General features: G+C 38.5%; 2 protein-coding genes across 8 annotated transcripts in view; both read left to right on the top strand.

Moving 5' to 3' along the window:
• Positions 1-18206, top strand: part of cobll1b (cordon-bleu WH2 repeat protein-like 1b) — a 45940-nt gene extending 27734 nt beyond the window's left edge. For 3 of the 4 annotated variants that reach the window (XM_057853306.1, XM_057853309.1, XM_057853308.1), the window contains 12 exons: positions 3887-4075; positions 6196-6400; positions 6497-6722; positions 6823-6867; positions 6953-7047; positions 8362-8598; positions 11137-11266; positions 13946-14075; positions 14166-14242; positions 14677-15989; positions 17512-17656; positions 17727-18206. In XM_057853306.1, coding sequence (XP_057709289.1) covers positions 3887-4075; positions 6196-6400; positions 6497-6722; positions 6823-6867; positions 6953-7047; positions 8362-8598; positions 11137-11266; positions 13946-14075; positions 14166-14242; positions 14677-15989; positions 17512-17628 — 2764 coding nt within the window. In that variant the 3' untranslated portion in view covers positions 17629-17656; positions 17727-18206. The remainder of the gene's footprint in view (positions 1-3886; positions 4076-6195; positions 6401-6496; positions 6723-6822; positions 6868-6952; positions 7048-8361; positions 8599-11136; positions 11267-13945; positions 14076-14165; positions 14243-14676; positions 15990-17511; positions 17657-17726) is intronic. The other variant, XM_057853307.1, reaches the window with a different exon arrangement.
• Positions 18207-18343: 137 nt separating this feature from the next.
• Positions 18344-22978, top strand: part of grb14 (growth factor receptor-bound protein 14) — a 54411-nt gene continuing 49776 nt past the window's right edge. For 3 of the 4 annotated variants that reach the window (XR_009066433.1, XM_057853312.1, XM_057853310.1), the window contains exons 1-2: positions 18344-18461; positions 22364-22546. Coding sequence is in view for 3 of the 4 variants with exons in the window: in XM_057853312.1 (XP_057709295.1) it covers positions 22395-22546 (152 nt within the window). In the remaining variant the exon portion in view is untranslated. Of the gene's footprint in view, positions 18462-22031; positions 22547-22978 lie in introns of those variants that run through there. The other variant, XM_057853311.1, reaches the window with a different exon arrangement.

Below are 22978 nucleotides of genomic sequence, written 5' to 3'. Positions count from 1 at the left end.
CAAGGATGGAATAAAAGTTGTAAACCATCAGTTTAAGAGACCATCTTTTCAATCGGGATGCTACACTAGTTAGTTCTATCAGCATTTGAACTCATTGTTTATTTGTGATTTATTATTGTTATTTACGTGTTTATTTGTACTTTAATAAATAATTTGAGTGTTCCAATATGTTTTTTGTGAATTGATAAGCATCAACAAAAATTTCATTGCTAAATTAGTAAAAAAAAAAAAAAAAATTAATTATTAGATTAGTCGACTAATCGTAAAAATAGTCGGTTGACTAATCGGGAGAAAATTAGTCGTTTGGGACAGCCCTAATTTGAACACTTAATTTTTCATTTAAAATGTTTTCTTTGAAGCAATCCTTTTTTGTTTGGGCCATATTATGGGTAGGGCATTTGTGTCTGAATCATTCAATCCCAGAAAAAGTTGCTCCAATTAAAAAAAATTATTTTCAATCAAAGAAAAAAATCATTTGAAAAAATAAAATTGCCCTTCCCTAAAAAAAAAAAAAATATATATATATATATATATATATATAGTATATATATATATTAAAAAAAATATATATATATATACAGTGCCTTGCAAAAGTATTTGGCCCCCTGGAACCTTGCAACCTTTCGCCACATTTCAGGCTCCAAACATAAAGATATACAATTTTAATTTTTTGTCAAGAATCAACAACAAGTGGGACACAATCGTGAAGTGGAACAACATTTATTGGATAATTTAAACTTTTTTAACAAATAAAAAACTGAAAAGTGGGACGTGCAATATTATTCGGCCCCCTTGCGTTAATACTTTGTAGCGCCACCTTTTGCTCCAATTACAGCTGCAAGTCGCTTGGGGTATGTTTCTATCAGTTTTGCACATCGAGAGACTGACATTCTTGCCCATTCTTCCTTGCAAAACAGCTCGAGCTCAGTGAGGTTGGATGGAGAGTGTTTGTGAACAGCAGTCTTCCGCTCTTTCCACAGATTCTCGATTGAATTCAGGTCTGGACTTTGACTTGGCCATTCTAACACCTGGATACGTTTATTTTTGAACCATTCCATTGTAGATTTGGCTTTATGTTTTGGATCATTGTCCTGTTGGAAGATAAATCTCCGTCCCAGTCTCAGGTCTTGTGCAGATACCAACAGGTTTTCTTCCAGAATGTTCCTGTATTTGGCTGCATCCATCTTCCCGTCAATTTTAACCATCTTCCCTGTCCCTGCTGAAGAAAAGCAGGCCCAAACCATGACGCTGCCACCACCATATTTGACAGTGGGGATGGTGTGTTCAGGGTGATGAGCTGTTGCTTTTACGCCAAACATATCGTTTTGCATTGTGGCCAAAAAGTTCAATTTTGGTTTCATCTGACCAGAGCACCTTCTTCCACATGTTTGGTGTGTCTCCCAGGTGGCTTGTGGCAAACTTTAAACGAGACTTTTTATGGATATCTTTGAGAAATGGCTTTCTTCTTGCCACTCTTCCATAAAAGCCAGATTTGTGCAGTGTACGACTGATTGTTGTCGTATGGACAGACTCTCCCACCTCAGCTGTAGATCTCTGCAGTTCATCCAGAGTGATCATGGGCCTCTTGGCTGCATCTCTGATCAGTTTTCTCCTTGTTTGAGAAGAAAGTTTGGAAAGACGGCCGGGTCTTGGTAGATTTGCAGTGGTCTGATGCTCCTTCCATTTCAATATGATGGCTTGCACAGTGCTCCTTGAGATGTTTAAAGCTTGGGACATCTTTTTGTATCCAAATCCGGCTTTAAACTTCTCCACAACAGTATCTCGGACCTGCCTGGTGTGTTCCTTGGTTTTCATAATGCTCTCTGCACTTTAAACAGAACCCTGAGACTATCACAGAGCAGGTGCATTTATACGGAGACTTGATTACACACAGGTGGATTCTATTTATCATCATCGGTCATTTAGGACAACATTGGATCATTCAGAGATCCTCACTGAACTTCTGGAGTGAGTTTGCTGCACTGAAAGTAAAGGGGCCGAATAATATTGCACGCCCCACTTTTCAGTTTTTTATTTGTTAAAAAAGTTTAAATTATCCAATAAATGTTGTTCCACTTCACGATTGTGTCCCACTTGTTGTTGATTCTTGACAAAAAAATTAAATTTCATATCTTTATGTTTGAAGCCTGAAATGTGGCGAAAGGTTGCAAGATTCAAGGGGGCCGAATACTTTTGCAAGGCACTGTATATATATATATATATATATATATATATATATTTATTGAAGTGTCACTTTTTTTTTGGAGAGCAAAAAGTTTTGAACTCATTTTTTATTTGAAGTACTAAAAGTTTTGAACAAACTTTTTTATAAATAGAAAAAGTTTTGATTGAATCATTTTGACACAAAGATCCAACTTTGCCGCTACTTTCGACATGTTTGAGTGACAGGTGATTACGTCAATGGCATAAAAGCATGATGGATGCAAAAATAATGGCCACCAAGGCTCCAACCAGCCATCGGACTCTGCTCGAGGAGTTCAAGCCGAAAATAGCGCACCTAAGGCGGGTGACTGATGCGAGGCAGTGCTTCTATGATCCGAGAGTACATCTGAGATTCAATTGTTGGCTGTTTTCAACAATGTACATCGAAAATAAAAACATTGATTGACTGAAAATGGTTCATTATTAGATGAAATGTCTTGTTTTCTCATATTTATAATTGCTCTTTACCTAAAAAAAAAAGTTTTATCCGATTACTTGATTAATCGATAGAATTTTCAGTTGATTACTCGATTACTAAAACATTCGATAGCTGCAGCCCTACGCTGCACGAAAGTATGGCATGCTTTCTTGCATCAGATATACCATGCTCTGAAGCCAAATGGATGTGCTTCTTACCATCGTTCGTGTGTGCCCATTTGCTAACATGACTTCAGGCTTAATGAGTTAACGCCGTACATATGTCCTCGTAAAGTCTTGTGACCTGTTTGCAGTGTTAGCCCCCATGGTTTGTCTTGTGATGGAGCCTTTAGCCCCAAGGAGAACCAGTTACATTCTTTTCAAAGATCAGCATCTAGGATAAGGAGATCTGATTATTTTCCCCCCGAAAGATGTTGTTGTGATGATAGTCTCAACACAATTATCACAATACTACATAATTTTAACTATCAAATTAAAAACACATTATATACATTATATTCAGAGGAGGGTAGAGTAGCCAAAAATTTGACTCAAGTAAGAGTAACGTTACGTCAAATTAATATTACTCATATTACAAAACCAGATTAAGCCAAAAGAACAAAACAAAAACATTGAATTCCAGCAGAATTTTTTTTCGGTAACTAAGCATTATTCGTCTTAAGAGCATGAGGGCCCTCTAGTGGAGAAAACCAATTTCTCATTATGAAATTAAAATTATCATATCCCCGGTTTTCCGTGATCAATCGGTGCCAAATGAAAACTGGGGGAGAGATTAAAATTTGCGCTTTCGAATCATATTGATGGTGGAGCTCAATGTCAAATACTTCATTTTTTACGGTGCTCTAAAGACGCCACATGATTGAACAGGCCGGCGTGATCATTGAACGGCAAGCTTGAGCCTGATTGGTATAGTGGAGTCATGTGATTATTGTTGCGATGTCTAATTGGTGAAACTGGTTGAGCCACGGTTGGCATCTTTAGCAGGAAAAAAAAAAATCCAAAAATGTAATGCGTAGAATAAAGAGGAAAAATGTAATGGCTAGTGTAACCCAAAGTAGCGGAGTAAGAGTAATTTTTCTTCTTCACAAATCTACTCAAGGACATTTGAAGGACATTTTTCTAAAAAATTACATTTAGTCCGTTATATTTACATGAGTAACGCGTTACTACCCATCTCTGTGTGTATATATATATATATATATATATATATATTTTTTTCCCCCAGAGTGTCAACCAAAAGCAAAGCCCCATCCCCACCAGAACTGAAGAATCTGGATTCCTTGGATTTCTCCCAGTGGTATCCAGGAAACGCTGCCGTCACCATGGACCACAAGGAGAAGCCTGTTGATAAAGACCTCTCTTTGGTTGTTGTATTGCCGGACGGTGTGGAAAAGATGACCACAGTTCATGGCAGGTAAGTGCATTTCTTGTAAAAAATGTTAGAAACATTACAAAATCACAATTCACTTGGATTTGTTTTGTTTCTCCCTTACACAAGATGGCCTGATCATCTAGCTGTGAGCTAATAGTACATCCAGCATTACTGTGCCAATACACCTTTAGTATTTTAGAGAAATGACTCCCCCCAACCGTTCTGTCAACAAGAGTTTCACTCTCTTACTTTGTTTATAAACTTTCAAAGATAGATCACTCCCCTTGCCGATTGAGAAACATTGCACCAATCCCGATAGAAAGGATTACGCATCAAATTCTTCACCTGCTTTTTTCTATCTAAAAGCTGATTTTGTCTCCCTCTCAGCAGTTTAGTGGATTTATTTTGAGGATTACCTTCAAAGGCGTTGTGTTCTTTTGCGATGCAACAGTTAAGAAAAAGCTTTACGTAAACTTTGGACACCTGGCTAGTTTGGGTGGTGCACCCACCAAAGTGTGAGAGTTTGGAGTTGGAGGGTTTGTTGCTGTCAACATAATTTTCACTCTTCTTCAAAGAAGACTTTTTACAAGATTTTGGAATGTGGTTGTGGGTATTTCAGTCCATTAATCATAATTTTTTTCCCAATCTTATCTGAATTCTAGTTCATAACAGAGTTGCATACATTTGACCAATTTAACTGTCTTGGTGAGATGACAAATTAGGTTTCAGATAAATTGAGTCGAGTTTAACCACTGAATAATTATATAACTGAATAGATTTCCACGCGGTTTTTGGTTTACAGCAGTTTTGAATTCTGTTACAAACCATTGAACAAGTGTGTACTGTAACTACAGTACCTTCTGTTGATTTTAGATCAAGTTTAACCAGTTAGCTTAGACTATTGATCTTCCACTGAAGTGGAACATTGAGGAGGAGGGGGGAAGCTTCAGGCTTACTCGACAAATGACTGAGTGCGGCACATTTACCGACATCCTGGTTGTTGTTGTTTAAATAGAACCACAAAGCGTAGCACGATTGGCTGTTACAACTGCAACGTTACAGCACTTTTCACCGTCATTTCTTTTATTTCAAATTGCAGCAAAATGAGTTGTTCAAGATCGGCTTTTCTAAGATACCGTAATTTTTGGACTATAAGCCACTACTTTTTCCCCTCAGTTTTAATCCTGCGATTTATAGTCCAGTGTGGTTTATTTGTTGATTTATTCGGTTAATAGGTAACAATTTATTTGACAGCGGCGTCATAAGACTGTCATAATTATGACATGACACGATCATGGGCACTAATGAATGCTTATGACAGTTGTCATTAAGTTTCAGCCAGCAAATTATGTCACTAACTCCATTTATGTCCAGCTCGGATCTTTTACATCCATTCAAAAGTGACATTATTTACTGGATGGCACAAAATGACATCTTTCATAAGCATTCATTAAAGCTCATGGCAGTGTCATGTCATAATTATGATGATCTTATGACAGTCTTATGGCGACACTCTCAAATAAGGTGTTATAAAATACCATAACTAGCAATTAACGAAACAACTGGAACAGTACCTGAAGAAATAACACAGAACTTGAATTTTGATTGTTATTCACATCTGTAGCGCTGCAATGCATGCTTGGAGGCATTTTGTACAACAACAGTGTTGACAGCAGGTGGCAGCAGAGGTTGACTGTCTCCTCCAAGGGAGCAGTGATGGCAAAATGAAGCTTCTTGAATAAATAATGCTTTAATTAGTTCAAAGCTTCATGGTGGTTCATTTGGTCTTATGACAGTGTTATGATGCCGCTGTCAAATAAGGTTTTCCTGGTTAATATATATATTTTGGTGTAAATATCCCATAATGCAGTGAGGACAGCTGCAGCTTATAGTCCAGTGTGGTTTATGAACGAATGGTGTTTTTTTGTCAAATTCGGTGGGTGGCGGCTTATAGTCCGGTGCTTATAGTCCGAAAATTATGGTAACTGCTGAATCCTGCGTGTTGTGCGACAGTTCCCTTGTGTTGCCCTTTTTGTGGCGGGCCTTAAGTGTGGAAAAAATATACAGTAATACACATTTGCCTTGGTTTTATAACTGGTACAGGTTTCACCACTCCTCTTTCCAATCAACCATGCAAATATTGTGTCTTCTGTGTCTTTCAGTAAGCCTGTCATGGATCTGTTGGTGACGCTTTGCGGAAGGTATCGCCTCAACCCGTCAAGTTACACTTTGGAACTCATCACGGCGGGCCGGCACAACATCAAGCTCAAGCCCAGCGCTCTCATCGGCACTCTGGATGTGGAAAAGATCTTACTTAAACCTAAAGGGGATGATAAAAATAAGAAGACGGGTCCTCAAAAGCCTGAGGTGCAATTTACTATTCAAATGGGTCCTCGTACACAACTATTTGTTTTTTTTGTGTGTTACATAACCTCACTTTATCTAATCTTTTGTATTCTTCAGGCCACTGTTCGGATGGTGATAAACTACAAAAAGACCCAGAAAGCTATCTTAAGAGTCAATCCTCAAGTTGCCCTGACTGAACTCCTTCCTGCAATCTGTGAGAAATGCGAATTTGCACTGGAGACAACAATTCTATTGAGAGATGTGCAATCCCTGGCCCCTTTGGACTTGTCCTGCTCCCTAAATGATTATGCAATCAGAGAGGTTTATGCAAGAGATACAAGAGGTAAACTAGAAGTCTGCTGCATAGTTTGCCATATGACTTTTGGGGATTTATGCACTCCTACTAGTTTATTGACAATACCCTTATGTATCAACACTCGCAGGACTTTCTGAGTCTACTGTGTGCACAGCCTCACCAACACATACAGGTAGGGGGCAATCTATTTGATTAATTTTTACACCTCTCCCCCACACTTCTTGCAATCTTTCCACATTTCAAATGTGTTTTTCCAGCAGCAGTGACACCTGGAAAAGATAAAAATCAGAAAGAAAAAGAAAACAAGGGCCTCTTCAGCAAATTTAGGAAAAGCAGGAAAACATCTGAGCAGGTACGGTCTCAACTACTGTGTACCCTTACACTACACTGCTTGGTAACATTTTCAGATATTAACGTATTGGGCCAAATATAAGACGGCCCTGATTATAAGACGACCCCTTTTTTAAGACTCAAGTTTGGAAAAAAAGACTTTTTGAACACCAAATTAATTTTTATACAGAAAATAATTACAATACATCTGAAACAAATGAATATAACAATATATTTGAGAGAAAAAGCATGTTATTTAGCCTCATTCAAATCTTAATATCTGAACATTTAAATATGTAAACTAAAGTGCAATCACATTCGTAACTGAATGGGTTCTGGTTTTTGAAATGTAAATAAACCAATCTATTGTGATAAAACAACAAAACTGCAATAACTGCATTAACCATCAAAATGAAGTCTAACTGTAACCGTAGTCTTGAAACAAATCTGAATAAGGAAAAACATTGCAATAAAATAATGCAAACTGGTTAAACTTGAGAGTAGCTGAGATTTGTCATGACAGAACATCGCTTCAATGATATCTGGCGCCATCTAGCGTTGTGAATGGGTATAATGTCTAGACCGTGAATATAAGACGACCCCCACTTTTTCAGTCTTATTTCAATGCAAAAAACAACGTCTTATATTCGGGCCAATCCGATACGTTTTAGGACAAGTGAATATTTGGAGTGATTAAAAAATCATAACTCTGTAGACATGTCTTTATGGGGGTTTTGGGCCATATAGATAAAAAAAAAAATCAAACTTTTGGTGTATGAAGATACAGTATATATGCGAATGCCCATTCTCAACTATTTGTACACGTTTGTCACAGCCCCCAATAAAACCCTGTATTTTTTTAAAGTAAATAACTCATTACTTGCCATTCACAACAGCAGACATCAATTGGTTTAGCACTGTCAATTGCAGCCAATGAGTTCAAATGAGTGCCGTATAAAGGGTTAAACAGTATGTCCTAGTATTTACTTCATCATAGTGACAGTGCTTCAAAGTATTTGCTTATTTTTGTTTGTGTTGCTAGATCCAAGGGAAATAATATCAGGAATGTGAAAAATACGTAGTGGCAGATATGTGGGCACTATTTAATCTATAAAAGTGAAACATTAATTTTTGGAAATTAGTGTAAGCAATTAGTGCTTTGAATATCAAATAGTGTACAGGCGAGGTATAGGTTACAATTCCTCAGTATGAGCAGGTAAATGTAAACATTCAGAGGGAGGTTTGTTGACTTAACTTTTCCATTGGTCGAACATGTGCTATGTCGTCCGGGAGCAGAGGTCTTGTCATGTCCTGATTGGATGTTTGCTCTTTAAAGGCCACTACAGCTAGCGCCCCTGCTTCTCCGGTGCTCGTAAGCAAGCCTCGACCGCTTAGCATGGCCTTGCCCAACTCCTGTTCACATCCGCTAATGTCGCCGACATCGCCTGTCGGTGATGTGCCCAAGAAGAGACGGGCTCCTCAGCCCCCCATACTTGTGTCTCAGAGCTGCCACGCAGACCTCAGCACTCGCCAGAGGCTCTACTCTGAACCTGCTATCCCAGTGGACTGTGAGGTTGGTCAACAAAACTATACACAATAGGCTATTTCATAGTGTTTGTCATAGTTGTGACTTCTGAAGTCAGTGCTACAGTAGAGTTTTTCCATTTCTGTCTGTCCCTACTAGGGCTGGGCGATATAACCTTAAGTTTGTATCACAGTAAATTGAGCAGATTTATCTCGATAACATTAAATGACGATATATTCGCTCAAGCGGACCGTTATATAATTTGAAAATCTGAATCAAAGCATGAAATACGAATGAACCGTTTTCTCGTTGATTTATTTACCAGCGTTCAGTTTAACAAGTATACATGCAGTCTAAACATTCAGTATATATACATTTCTTGTAAACAATAGGAAATCAAGTATGAGCATTTTACAGCTTGTATGACTTGAACAATGTACCTTATAAAAATCAATACGACGACTGTGCAAACATGTCATTGTAACACAAATGACTTATAGCTTGAACAGTACATTTCAAACAGACAACTTATTGTTAATGGCTGCTGTGAAATAATTATTCAACACAAGTGTTTACTTCAAGGTTTCAGGTTTTTCTTTTCCCCGGAGCGTTTTAGAATAGAATAGGTCTTTGTCATTGTCAACAACAGAACATTGTGAACAACGAAATTGGATGTGTCACTCGAATATAAACATATGTATTTGATAAGTAAAATGAATAAAAAATATATGCTCTAGAGCAATAAGTGCATAATTATAGCTTACTCAGACTGAAATATGTACATGACGAAAATAGTGCAATGCTGTCTTAATTTTAGCAGCGTCTTTTGTGCAAAGAATAGAATATGAATTTAAAAAAAACATTCTATAAATAGATTTTTAAAATAGATGCACCCTCCACAAGGCGACACAACCACATTAAAGCTATATTGCTCTTATGCCAATGAAACATGATTTTATGATAGCAGTAATGACACAGAATTGAGCAAGCACATACAGAAAAATTCACTTCACTGTTGGATAATACTTTATGTTGAATGCTTTACTATCATCCAAGCTATCAGAGAAACCACACACAGAGATACAAAATAACTCGACATACTGATTGCTAGAAGCAGTCCGTGCCCAATCCCCCCATTTAGTTCAGCCGTTTCGACAAGGTTAGAGCCGCTGTCCGACTCCCATCACGTTCATTTGTAGCGTTAGCCGCTAAAGTTAGCCTGTGGCCTGGCAGTAAAAAGCACTGAAATGCAATCTCTACTGAAATCATGAGAACCAGGGAAGACAGCGGGTGAAAGCCCGTTTGGAGGCCGCCAAAAGTCTATTTAATGCCGGGTGAAAGTTTTAGCGAAGCTCCCTTAAGACCGGCTCCATCATGTTTGCTTGTAGTGTTAGCCGCTAGCGTTAGCCTACCGGGCTTCTGTTTGTTTGATTTCCTGATCACCATGTGACTTCATACGTAAGCACACTAGCCACGTTTACATGCTGACTTTTATTCATACCGATTCAAATCATTCCGAATGGAAATTTCACATCAGCTGTTTACATGTCACTTCATCTATTCCGATCCAGCGTTTACATGTGACTGCCTTAATTCCGAAAGGACGTTTGACAACTGCCGTCTGACATGCGCAGATTAATCAAAACAAAGCGTCACGTTGCAAAACATGGAGATCGATCGCCAGATCAGCTGCTGTTTTAACTTTTCGAGTGCAAACAAAACTTCAGAATGATACGCCGTTCATTTAAAAAGTTGTGTGGGTGCGCTGTGCGTGTGCTTGGAAGCCATGTTGCAAGTGACGTTACTTACGTCACCGAGTGACGTCACCACGTCAGTACGGAGCATGCGCAGAAAGAACGCAACCAGACACCATTCCGCTTCCCTGTTTACATGATATAATTTTACTTCTAATCGGTTTGGGAAAAGGAATATTCCACCCCTGTGAATCGGAATGAAATTCCATTCGGTTTGGGCCTGTTCATTCCGAATGAGGTGTTTATATGGAACACATTTATTCGGTTTGAACAAATATTCCGATTGTAATTGGAATATTTGGCTCCATGTAAACGTGGCAACTGACTGCTTTCTTAAAGGGGAATGAACATACCGAACAACACAGAGTCAAAGTGTGATGTAAAGACTGTATTTTCATGTTTGATTAAATTACCGAATTTACCGATATGGTCAAAATTATGTCAGTCATCGTGAAGAATTTCGGTAACTGTAAATTTTCGGTATCTCGTCCGGCTATAATCACTACTATTAATCCAAGCAAATGAAAACCCATTAATTAGCTAGTCCCTCAAGAATCAGGTAACTAAATCTAAATTTATAAATCTGTTTTTTTAATCAACTCGCCTGTTGAAATGTAAATTGCAGCTCAGGTTTCAGCTTCCCTACAAGCAATTGATTTCACATAACATCTTGATTTCAATGGTCAGAAGAAGACTAAAGTAATAATCTAAGCCATTTACCCAACATACTTTCCCGATCTCTCACACTTGTTCAAATGACAGTTTGTCTTCTGAAAAGCTTCAGGTACAGATGATGTTGGGACTAATGATTTTTTTTCTGTGTATGGGTTAGATTTCTGGTTTCAGTCGCGGCTCCTCAGCAGAATCTTCACTTAGGAGGACTAAACGCAAGGCTCCTCCCCCACCAATGTCTCCAGTTGGTGCTGGACCAGAAACTGTTCCTCCTCAAGAGAATCTGCAAGGTTTGTTTTGGTGATACATACACATTACTCAAAGGGAAAAACAACGCTTTTATCATGTACATCCCATCTTAAAGAATTGTGTTAAATATATTGGGGAAAAAAAACTTGGGCCGCAACACAATGATATTGAAATGCCTGCCCAAATCTATTTAGCCAATCAAATGTATACCAAATTACCTGCCCTTCCTCGTTATGTCATTAATAATTATCACCTGTGCTCGAGTCGAGTAGTAGTATGTATGTGCATGGGTATAACTGACATCACAAAATGGCTAGGCCCTTAAACTGTGTATTATTTTTGCATTTAAACATTTTCTCCAAGTGTCTTGGGCTTTAATTAGAGCTTTTCTGATTTTGCTCGATCATTTAGTATTTGCTCCAAACCCGGTTAATGGGGTTCGTCAATGGGATTCTTGTTAAATGTTATCTTTTGTAGCAGTCGTCCACAAGCTGCCCCCCACCCCACCCCCACAAACCAGTTTTATTTTGGGCATTATTTTATGCACTGTTATGACCATAATGTATGGTAATTCACGGTGCCGATTAATTGGGGACCTGCATTGTTGTTGGCGAGGCCGTCAAAGCTGACCGAGTGGAATCACAGACAAAGAGCTTTTATCGTTGAAAATTTTTGTGAATAAATGCTTAAATCCCTGAATTCTTTATAGATATGGACGTAAAACAGTCTCGAATATTGGTTAACAGTAAAAAAAAAAAAAAAAAAAACATGCAGGTAGCATTTATTTTACGTAAATATGTCAAATGTGCGGCGCGTCTTTAAGTTCATTGTGGCGCCGCCTTACCACACGTCCACAACAAAGAGCTTTTTACGTTGAAATTGAAAAAATGCTTAAATCCCTGAATTATAGGGTTAGGGTTAGATATGAACGTAAAACAGACTCTATTCTTGGTTAAAAGCAAAAGAAACCGTGCAGGTAAAAATTTTTAACGTAAATATGTCGAATGTGCGTCTCGTCTTTAAGATTCACTGTGGCGCCGCCTTACCACAACAAAGAGCTTTTTACATGAAGATTTCTTGTGAATAAATGGAGAGTACTTATATAGCGCTTATCTACATTGTTACAATGCCCAATGCCTAAATCCCTGAATTCTTAATAGATATGGATGTAAAACAGTCTTGATTATTGGTTAAAAGCAAAAAAAAAAAAACAAAAAAAACATGCAGGTAGCATTTATTTTACGTAAATATTGCTAATTTCTCTATTTATTTTTTTTTTTGTTGCAACGTTTCAAAATGAATGCGTGGTATTAACAATATAATAATTACCCTAAATCCTCGAAAAAAATCATTCCTAAGACAATGCTTCCTGTTTGTATGTGGTACAGCTTTCATACTTTTTGAAATGAAATCCACCGTTAATTTACTGCGTGCGTGTATGTGAATAGCTCCTCTTGATGTGGGCGGTCCCCTGGTTGAAGGAGTTGTGCAGTGCATGGCCGAGCTGACCCGTCAATAATGATGATGTCTATGGTTATGACAAAAAAATATAATATATACGAATTATATCCATTCCAGGACCTGGTTTTGTGAATCGAAATGGTCGTATGTCGAGCGGGATTTTCCCAGAAGAATACATTATAATTCGATTAATTCGTTCCATAGCTCAATAACCTACACTCACCGTAATGCTGAATAAGTAGGAGCTTCCCTTCCACTAATCTCAGTATTATGTCAGACGCATATTATTAAAAAAAAAAAAAAAAACAGGTTGTTCAAGATAAAGCCCTTTTATGTCAGAATTTGTTTTTTTCCTTTCAATGCGGGCCGATATTAAATGCTTTATGGACCAGTACCGCGCTGTAGACCAGTGGTTCGGAACCACTGCTTTATAGGATGCTAGTTCCCCCTAGTGGCTAATATTTGGCAAGTTAAACATCTTCAGATAGTCCATTTGTGTGAATTTTATCATAATTCTTTAAATGCGCTGGTGCAAAATTTTTGAGTTCATCGCTTTTTGCTGTATTTATAAAGTTATGTCATTCACTTTTTGGTATATTAATGAAGTTAAGCCATTAAATATGTAACTGACAGAAAATTATAATTGAGTTGGTAAAAACTACTCAAATAAATTTACTAGTTGGATTGTTCATTCATTCATAAATGAGGAATTTCCGAGTGCCCATTTTTGCCCTTGAAGTTCAAAGGACGAGGTGTTTTCAAACCTTTTTGTATCTTTCCTTGTTTAGGTGGAATTAGCCGTCTTTGGAGTCATTTTCCGGCAATTGTCTACACACGTTTTACCATTATTGTATGGTCCTGTGGGGGAAGTTCCACCCCAACCTGAGCACAAAGCAATTTAAAGCAACAATAAGACTATTCACCGTTTGAGCCAGGATCTTTGAAAACAAACTTGGTGTGTTTACGTCAGAAGAAACTGCGTCACCACCTTGAATTAACCAAGAGGAAGTTTGACCTCACAGTTCACTACAGTAAAACGGCATTCCTCAATTTGTCCTCACTAGGGTCTCCTTTTCTGATGTCTATGAGCATCTTTGGCTGCTTAACAAAGGACAAGATAACACACTGGTTATGTTGAAATTACCTTTGGAAATTTGATGTTGTGACAGCAATCTGCAAATACCTCAATACAAATACTTAAATGTGGATTTAATGTAATCACAGTTTATGGGTCGGAATCACAATGCTTTTTCTTATAGACCCTGTAGGCGTTAAAACACTGGAAGAAATCACTGAGGAGACATCAGCAGCTGCAAAAGAGGTCCATCAGCAAGACTCTGACAAGGGCAGTGGGGAAGATCAGTCTCGTGATCTATCCTCAGATGGCAAGTACGAACTCTAATAGCTCTCAAATTAGAACTCTTTTCAAATAATTCTTAGGAATACTTTTAATTCCCATATTTTGCTTGATTTTGGCAGCCAGCCACAGAGCACTACGGATGATTCAGCATTTCAGATCGATGAAAGAATCCCGACTGACCCATCTCAAGCGGCGGGTATGGCTTTCTTCAGCATAACTGACCAATCAATATGTTTATACACTATAGTGGAACAGATGACTTGAACGAATGTTGAAAATACAGTTTACGCTTTCATGAACTAGAAAGTGCAATAATGCTGAAATGTTTCTCCATCACTTGGATATATATACAGTACATATTTTTAAAATAGCATTTGCAGAATGTGATAATAGTTAAATGCTCAACATTTTGACATTGGATTAGCACTGAATGGAAAACTTCTGAATTTAAAAAAAAACTGAATACAATTATTTTTCATAATAATAGTGTTAATAGCAGCTGCGCAATAATTGGTAAAAATATTTTAGGTAATGATCAGCCTACAGTAGACTAGAAGTCAAAAACCCCATTTAGTCAAAGGAACAACTGAACTGAACTCTCACATGGTAAACGCTTGTTTTTCCATACAGAAAGTGTCTCACAAGTTGAAAGTGAACCCAGTCAGTCCATTTGTGACGAACCTGTGCATGAGAGTATAAAATTTGACCGCGGGGATGTAACAAGTGACCTCCAGCTAGTTGCAGAAGACTCCCAGGTTGCTTCGGTTGAGGAAAACGCCCCCGCCCCCCAGGAGCAGTTGGTCAGCTCGCAGAGGTCAGAAATTATTGGCACGTCCTGCCCCGCTGGAGAGGACGCTCAGGTGCAAACAGATTTAACAGCTTCCCCGGAGCCACTACCAGAACATCAAGAACAGACAGAGCAAGTTGTGCCCTCTCCCTTGGAGTCTGGTTTGGAATCAGCGAACAATGTAAAGAAGGACATAGCCACTGCAACAGATGAGCCGCTATCAGTGGACTTCAAATCTAGCCAAACATTAGACACGCCCCCGTGCCAAACGTCGACACCAATTGTTGCCCCGAAAGTTGCGTCGAGCTCCACCTCGCAGCCCGAGCCAAAGCCGAAGCCCTCCAACGAGTTAACCAGGGACTACATCCCTAAGATAGGGATGACTACGTACACTATCGTGCCTCCAAAATCAAGTGAGAAGCTGAGGTATTTTGAAGTCGCACTGACACTGGAGACGCCCCCCGTTGCAGCAGAAGATACACCCAGGGAAGAAATACTGAGCACAACTAATACTACTACTACCACTGCAGCAAACACTGTCAATGGATGCCAAGCTGAAGCCACTCACGCCTCATCGCCAAGCAGCTCTACTAAAGCTGCTGACAGGTTCTTCTCCTCTCAAGCAGTTGCACCAGGAGAGGTTAAGGAGACTAAAATTCCACCTGCAATTAGACCAAAACCAGGATCCTTCCGCTTGTCAAAGCACAAAAAGACGCCTGGGTATTATGTGACTTCAGCTGCAGAAAAAAGTCCTGTCGCCAATACCCCTTCTGGCCACAAGGTCGACCAGGTAGACCGAGAGATGTTACCACCCCCACCTCCTACTCCTCCAATGCAGGGCAACATTGAAGCCACTGAAGTTAGCCCAAGCCCTAAAAAGGACTATATACAAGACACACGTATGACTAGGCAGAGCAGTAAGACAGCCAAAGAGCCAAGCTTCGGGTTAAGCTTAGAGAAGCTGAGGAGCTTTGCGGCCCCCAGGCCTTATTCCCCTTCCACACCATCTCGGTTCGCCCAAGCGGTGTCCTCGGCCGTCAAGAGGAGCCGATCGCTGCCCCACAGCCCCAAATCACCCAGCTCTCCGGTGACACCCTGTTCTCCATCTGCAAATCGCTTTTCAGCCATTGAGCAAAACACAGTATTGAAGTTCAAGGTGAGTAATGGCCCTGCATCATTCATACTTAAATATACCATCACCAGAGATTGTGTTAAGGACATCTGAAATGGGTACTCAGTAAAATTGTGCTTTCTTGCATATTTGCCGTTTGAAACTTCCTTATTTACCTAGTTGCTGGGTTCTGTTTTCCTATTGCTTAGAACAGCTGACTAGGAAGAAATAAAATATTCTTTATATTCAACTAAAGGTTCAGGAAGTAGCAAAACCCCCTCTGTTTGGGACATGCCTCATTTTACATTCAAGTCTTCGCTGTGCACATTTGTATTGTTTTTCCACCCGCATGACTCAAAAGGTAGCCACTTACAGCATTACATTGGCCATGCAGTATGTCTCACAGTGCCTTGTGCCTAAACTCACCAAATTTACAAGCACTGTAATTCTATCTCATGGTGTCTTGGTCCCAAATAAAAATTAAGATAGAGATTTAGACATTGCTGTTATCTATTGGGATCTTGGTGCCTATAAAGTAGGTTTAGTATTTTCTGCCACCTTGTGGCATCCATGGGCATGTACAGTATTGACATTTTTAGGAGGTGAAGCAGGGATTTAGACACAAGTAATTGTTTGCTGATATCTATTGGGATCTTGGTGCCTAACAACTAAAGAATGTAAATTAAAGTAGGCTTAGTATTTTCTGCCACCTTGTGGCATCTGTGGTCATATACAGTGTTAACGTTTCAGGGGAATGGCATAATTGTCTATGTAATAATAATAAAAAACACACCTGTTTACGCTTTCTTACCCACCACGATCCTTATCTCTGTTTTATCCTGACCTCTTAAACTTTTATTTACTCTTATCCTGCTTTTAAGCTAATTTTATGATAGTTTTGTAATTGCTATTGAGCTATTGTGTTCCCATCTTTCCTGTAAAGAGTCTGCGTGCTATTGCACTTTTTTTCGGGGGAAAGAAATGCCCCCGGAAAAGTATAGCATTGTATTTTGAGATTTTACTTGAACTTGCGTTATTTTCCTAATTAGATGAAAGAAATTGCATGGTTCTATGACCGTGTAGTGAGAAGGAAAAAAAAATCTTTTGATTGGCATTGTTTTACCAATATCTTTTATTGAGGTTTTGATGGGGGAAAAATTGACTTATTTATGTTTTTTTAAATTATTACTTTTGGCTGAAGGAGGATCTACAAAATATCGTCTTTCATTTGGGGTGCCCACACATTTTTTCCACTTATATAATTTTGTTATGTTCACCAAAATATGAAAATGAAGTTGCCGATCCAACACCCAATAAACTACAGTATATGTGGAAATATTGGCAACTATCAGGCGAGAACATTTTCTTTCCCCGATCTGTATTAGGAAATAATGTTTGTAATATAAAAATGTAGTTGGAATTAAACGCACTGCAACGAGTAGCTTCCGTCTTCCTTGGCTGAGTCTATTATTTTTAATCACCATATACTGTGTTAAAATCACATTTTATGAATAATTGAACAAATCTTTTACTATCCAAATTCCCATGTTTCTTTTTATCCACGCAGGTTAATGAGAATGTTGAGGTGGCGAATGGCAAAAGTTCTCCACCAGATGACAAAGAACAGCCAGTTGTACCGAGTGAGCTTGTGCAGATGGATGGGAGGAGAGAGTCAACCATATAGCAGTGCTCAATGACGTACATGAGCTACTGTAAGGAACTTCATGAAGATTTACTGTAAATGTTATGCATCACGTTCCTTAATTACAATTATTCTTTCAGGAGGAGCACATCCTGCTTTTGTTTCCTGAAACCTTATTTTGGCACGAGACGAACAGTCTTTTGTTTTACCTCTTTTGAATGGCAGTGTCATCGATTTAATATTTAATCTTTAATAATTGCTGTATTTTGGTTTATTTGCTCACATTTCATTAACAGCTTCGGTAAATAATTTATCTTTTTTTTTTTTTTTTTTTTTGTACATGTGCTGTCTTGCATTAAATGCAGTGTTTTGCCTGGACCAGGATGTTAAATAAGAGCTATTCTATAAATTATAAAGATAAATTTTGGAGTTGTAATAATGTTAGTTTATTATTGTTTATTCACAAACATTTCTGAACATTGAATTTTGAGTTTGGAAAGACCGTGTTTGACTTGTGGTACTAAATACCCCTCGTTTGCATTGTTTATATTTAAATATGAGTTTTCATAAAGCGATGTGCAAATAATGTTGAATGAACTTAATAAATAAACTTCACACGTCACTGTAGTCAAAGAGTGTTGTAAGCAATAAACCCTTTATCGTTTCAAAAGCTCCCATGGAAGTCATTGGTGCTTGTGTACAACGTGACTGGTTTTTCCTGCACAAACCGCTGAAATTGGACACTGCAAACAGTTGAGTGTACACTCAGCAAGAAGTGTGACACATTTCAAGCCGCTCTGTGTTGCTCTCCTCCATCGACGCGGTGATGTGAGCTCTTGGATTTTCACAGGAAGCACCACTGAAGAAGCAGCAAGGTATGTAACCTTTCTTTTTCAGGGGGGAGGATGCGCTCCAAGGAACTGAAATGGACTGGAAATGATACCTGAAGTCTAATAGAGAAAGTATAGCAATACATGACATTTATGATCAAAAGAAGTGAACTGATGTCTTGAGAGTATTTTTTTTCTCCAACGCTCTCAATAGCATTGCATAAAAACACAGTACTTATATTTGTTCTCCACCTGTGTAACCTATGAGCATGCATAGTCTGACAACAGTACCTAGCGTTGTCCTCTTATCTTGTGTCGGGTTAATTGGCACTTGTAAAAACAAAGTAATGGTAACTGTACCGCAAGCAGGGATAGTAAAGTAATCTTCAAGAGACAGTTGTTAAATGCCCCTTCCAATTTGTTTAGAGTCAATTTAAACACACAACATGGAATTAGAGGTGCAACAGTTAACGGACAACTAATCTATTAGCAAATGAACTATTTTGATAACCGATTAATCGTTTAGGACCTTCGTCACAGTAAACTTGTCTAAATTCTTGAAATTATATCACTTCTCAGTTGTAAATATGATCAGATTTATTATATTTTAAGTCAAAGCACATGAACAAGAATATTTTACTTTGGAAATCAACAATTCACATTTTTGCAAATTTTTAGACATTTAACTGTCTAAACTAGGTTCTTAATAAGTGCAACAACTATCTGATTAAATCGATTAATAAATTAGTTGCCAGCAAATTTTGATATCCGATACAGTTGAAGGAAATAGTCATCCATTTTGTGTACATGCCGAAAACAACTTCAAGGTAAATTGGGAAGGTAATTGAAAGCGGTGACGTTTATCTGATAAATCGTTTAATTCATTGTCTGATAATCGATTATGAGAATAATCGTTAGTTGCAGCCCTACATGGAATTACAATTTGCATTATAGTTTGCCCATGCTAGTTTAATGCTAATAGTGGGAAATGCATTTTATAGCACATTTACATTAAATTTTATTACAATCTTTAATTGTAATTTATCATGTAGTTTTATAAAGTACAATAATAGAGCATGATATTTTCTTCATTAAAAACCGGTTTAAAAACTTTCTTTTTTGAGGAAAAGGGAGTTTGAGCCGACTAATCACTATCTTTTAGAGTGTTATTTTTCCTCTTGATCAACACATTCCATTTAATGGTGTCTCTTCATGTCATTAAGAAATGTGATTTGAGAAAACTGTTTTTAAAGAATGAATGACCAACGAACTAACACTGCTGGCCAAAAGTATTGGCAGCACCCCTGCAATTCTGCTCAATTTCTTCCAGAAAATGATTGCAGCTGCATGATATAAGCACCCGTTACTTACCTGTGGCACATAACAGCTGGCGGCAATAACTAAATCACACTTGCAGCCAGTTAAAAAGGATTAAAGTTGACTCAACCTCTGTCCTGTGTCCTTGTGTGTACTACATTGAGCATGGAGAAAAGAAAGGAGACCAAAGAACTGTCTGAGGACTTCAGAAGCAAAATTGTGAGGAAGCATGGGCAATCTCAGCGCTATAAGTCAATCTCCAAAGACCTGAATGTTTCTGTGTCTACTGTGCGCAGTGTCATCAATAAATGTAAAGCACATGGCACTGTGGCAAACCTCCCTAGATGTGGACTGAAGAGAAAAATTGATGAGATATTTCAATGAAAGATTGTGTGGATGGTGGATAAAGAACCTCGACTAACATCCAAACAAGTTCAAGCTGTCCTGCAGTCCGAGGGTACGACAGTGTCAACCCGTACTATCCGTTGGTGTCTGAATGAAAAGGGACTCAATGGTAAGATACCCAGGAAGACCCCACTTCTGACCCAGAGACATAAAAAAGCCAGGCTGGAGTTTGCCAAAACTTACCTGAGAAAGCTAAAAACGTTTTGGAAGAACGTTCTCGGGTCAGATGAGACAAAAGTAGAGCTATTGGGGAAAAGGCATCAACATAGACTTTACAGGGGGAAAAAACGAGGCCTTCAAAGAAAACACGGTCCCCACAGTCAAACATGACAGAGGTTCCCTGATGTTTTGGGGTTGTTTTGCTCCCTCTGGCACTGGACTGTGCAAGACCAACAAATTTTGCAGCATAATGTAGGGCCCAGTGTGAGAAAGCTGGGTCTCCCTCAGAGGTCATGGGTCTTCCAGCAGGACAATGACTCAAAACACACTTTAAAAAGCACTAGAAAAATGTTTGGGAGAAAGCACTGGAGATTTCTAAGGTGGCCAGCAATGAGTCCAGACCTGAATCCCATAGAACACCAGTGGAGAGATCTGAACATGGCAGTTTGGAGAAGGCACCTTTCAAATCTCAGAGACCTGGAGCAGTTGGCCAAAGAAGAATGGTCTAAAATTCCAGCAGGGCATTGTAAGAAACTCATTGATGGATACCGGAAACGGTTGTTTGCGGTTATTTCGTCTAATCTAATGGTTGTACTTCCAAGTATTAAGCTGAGCGTGCCAATACTTTTGTCCGGCCCATTTTTGGAGTTTTGTGTGAAATGATGATGATTTAACCCCCCCCCCCCCCACCCAAATTCTCTTTTGTGTTTTTTAATCGCAAGCAAAATAAATGAAGATATTACAACCAAATCATTTGTGATTGCAATCATTTTCTGGGAGGAATCGAGCATTATCTGACAGAATTGCAGGGGTGCCAATACTTTTGGCCAGCAGTGCACCATTGTACTAGTATTTACTCGATTTTTTTTTTTTTTTTTTTTTTTTTTTTTTTTTCATTTGTATTTTTTATCATTTCCATAGGCTTGTGAGTAATGAATTTAGTTTCGAGTCCTTTCCTCAGCTACAGAGAATTGAGGTTGGAGGGGGCGTAAATCTAGCCAACAAACTAATTTAAAAGTAAAATTTTCAGACAAGTATTCATTGAGTTCACGAAATATTTTTCTTTGTATCCACGTTGAAAGTTCGTTTATGTTTTCTCACTATAAATTTAACCTTCCATTTGTCGTTCTATTTTCTACACAGTATAGTAAAACGTGAATTTAGTGACCTCAAGTGGACAAAAATAATAGCTGCACAGAACCGTAGCTGTTATTATTTTATTTTTAGATGTGTGTATTAATGTCTGTATTACTGTTTAATTTAATGATTAACTGGTGATCATGAAGCTTGTAATGCAAAGCCATTTTCCTGTGCCACTTACCGCTGAATCAACACATGAGCTGATTACAGTTTATTTAATTATCGATCCAGACCGATTAATCATTAGACAACTCCGATCTGCATGTTACCTTTTTTAACCACACACACAAAAATCCTTTAACATTAAGTGATCTTTGCCTGTTAAGGGCAGCAGCCAGTCCTGTAAAACATTACCTTATGTGAAGATGTCCTGATGCCAACTTAATACCAGCCCCCACAACAAAGGCAGTCTGCTGAGCTGTTTTTTGTTTTCTGTAGTACCTCATACCTGCAATGTCATAAGGAGAGGCTTGTTCGTTTGTTAGTGAAAATATAAAGTTTATACACCCCTCTTAAAATGCAAGAACATTACGTCTTATAACCTGCACAGCTCATTGAATATTTTCCAAAGGAGAACTAAGAATAATTTGACATGTGTGCGTACACCATTCTTATGACTAATGATCTGTATATGAATAAAAATAAAAGGACTCAAATGAACTTTTAATGTATAATGGTATAAGGACTCACCACTGGTTGCTTTGTTACCGTAGGGGACACTGGCTAAAATATATTTATTGTGATGGATGGACCACATTTGTGTGGGAGGGGTCAGTCAGCTTGCCCTACTGAGGCAGCCTTGTGTGGCAGCAGATGAGCTAGATGACTCATGTATACAGTATGTGCAAGTGGAGGAGCACCCGCACATGACAGTTCACTCTTCCACTCAGTCTACGCTAATGTTCTATTCTGACCCGTCGTTGCAGATGATGATGCCTTGGATTTAAGAGTGGTGATATGAATAACCCACTGGAGGACTTATCTGAAAGCCCTGGAATCAAAGCGGATATTTACGAGAGTGGCCAGAGGAATGGGAGTGCACCTCACATCTCAGAAGAGCCTCTACTCACACCAAATGTCAAAAGGACTTCACCCTGCAGAGGCAACAGGTATGATGACATCATGACATCTGGTTTTGTTTTTTGTTTTTTTTCTTGCCCACACCGATGTAGGAATGATTGAAATGGCAAAAGTTGAACATGTTGGAATAAATCTGGCACCTGTTGCTTTGTGCGAGATAATAAGTAACTCAGTAACTGCTGTTTGCTGAGTGGTGCAGAAAGTCAGGAGAGAAGAGCCTTACATTAGGAAACCAATTGAATTAGATTTATTTAAATATTACTCTAAGACCAGCTGCAAAAAAAAGTCAAATCAAATGCCAGACGGGCTCATGGATGCACAAACTTTTGTCTTGCAGAGCCACATTTGACTGACATTTAAATGACAGTATGTGTTAGGTCATTTGCAGTGGTGTTAATCTTATTTTAAAAAGGTTATTAGTTACAGTTTACTTCTCTCAAAAAGTAATTGAGTTAGTAACT

The sequence above is a fragment of the Corythoichthys intestinalis genome, chromosome 12 (assembly GCF_030265065.1).
Source record: "Corythoichthys intestinalis isolate RoL2023-P3 chromosome 12, ASM3026506v1, whole genome shotgun sequence".
NCBI lineage: Eukaryota > Metazoa > Chordata > Actinopteri > Syngnathiformes > Syngnathidae > Corythoichthys > Corythoichthys intestinalis.
This window is presented reverse-complemented; position numbering and strand designations above follow the sequence as displayed.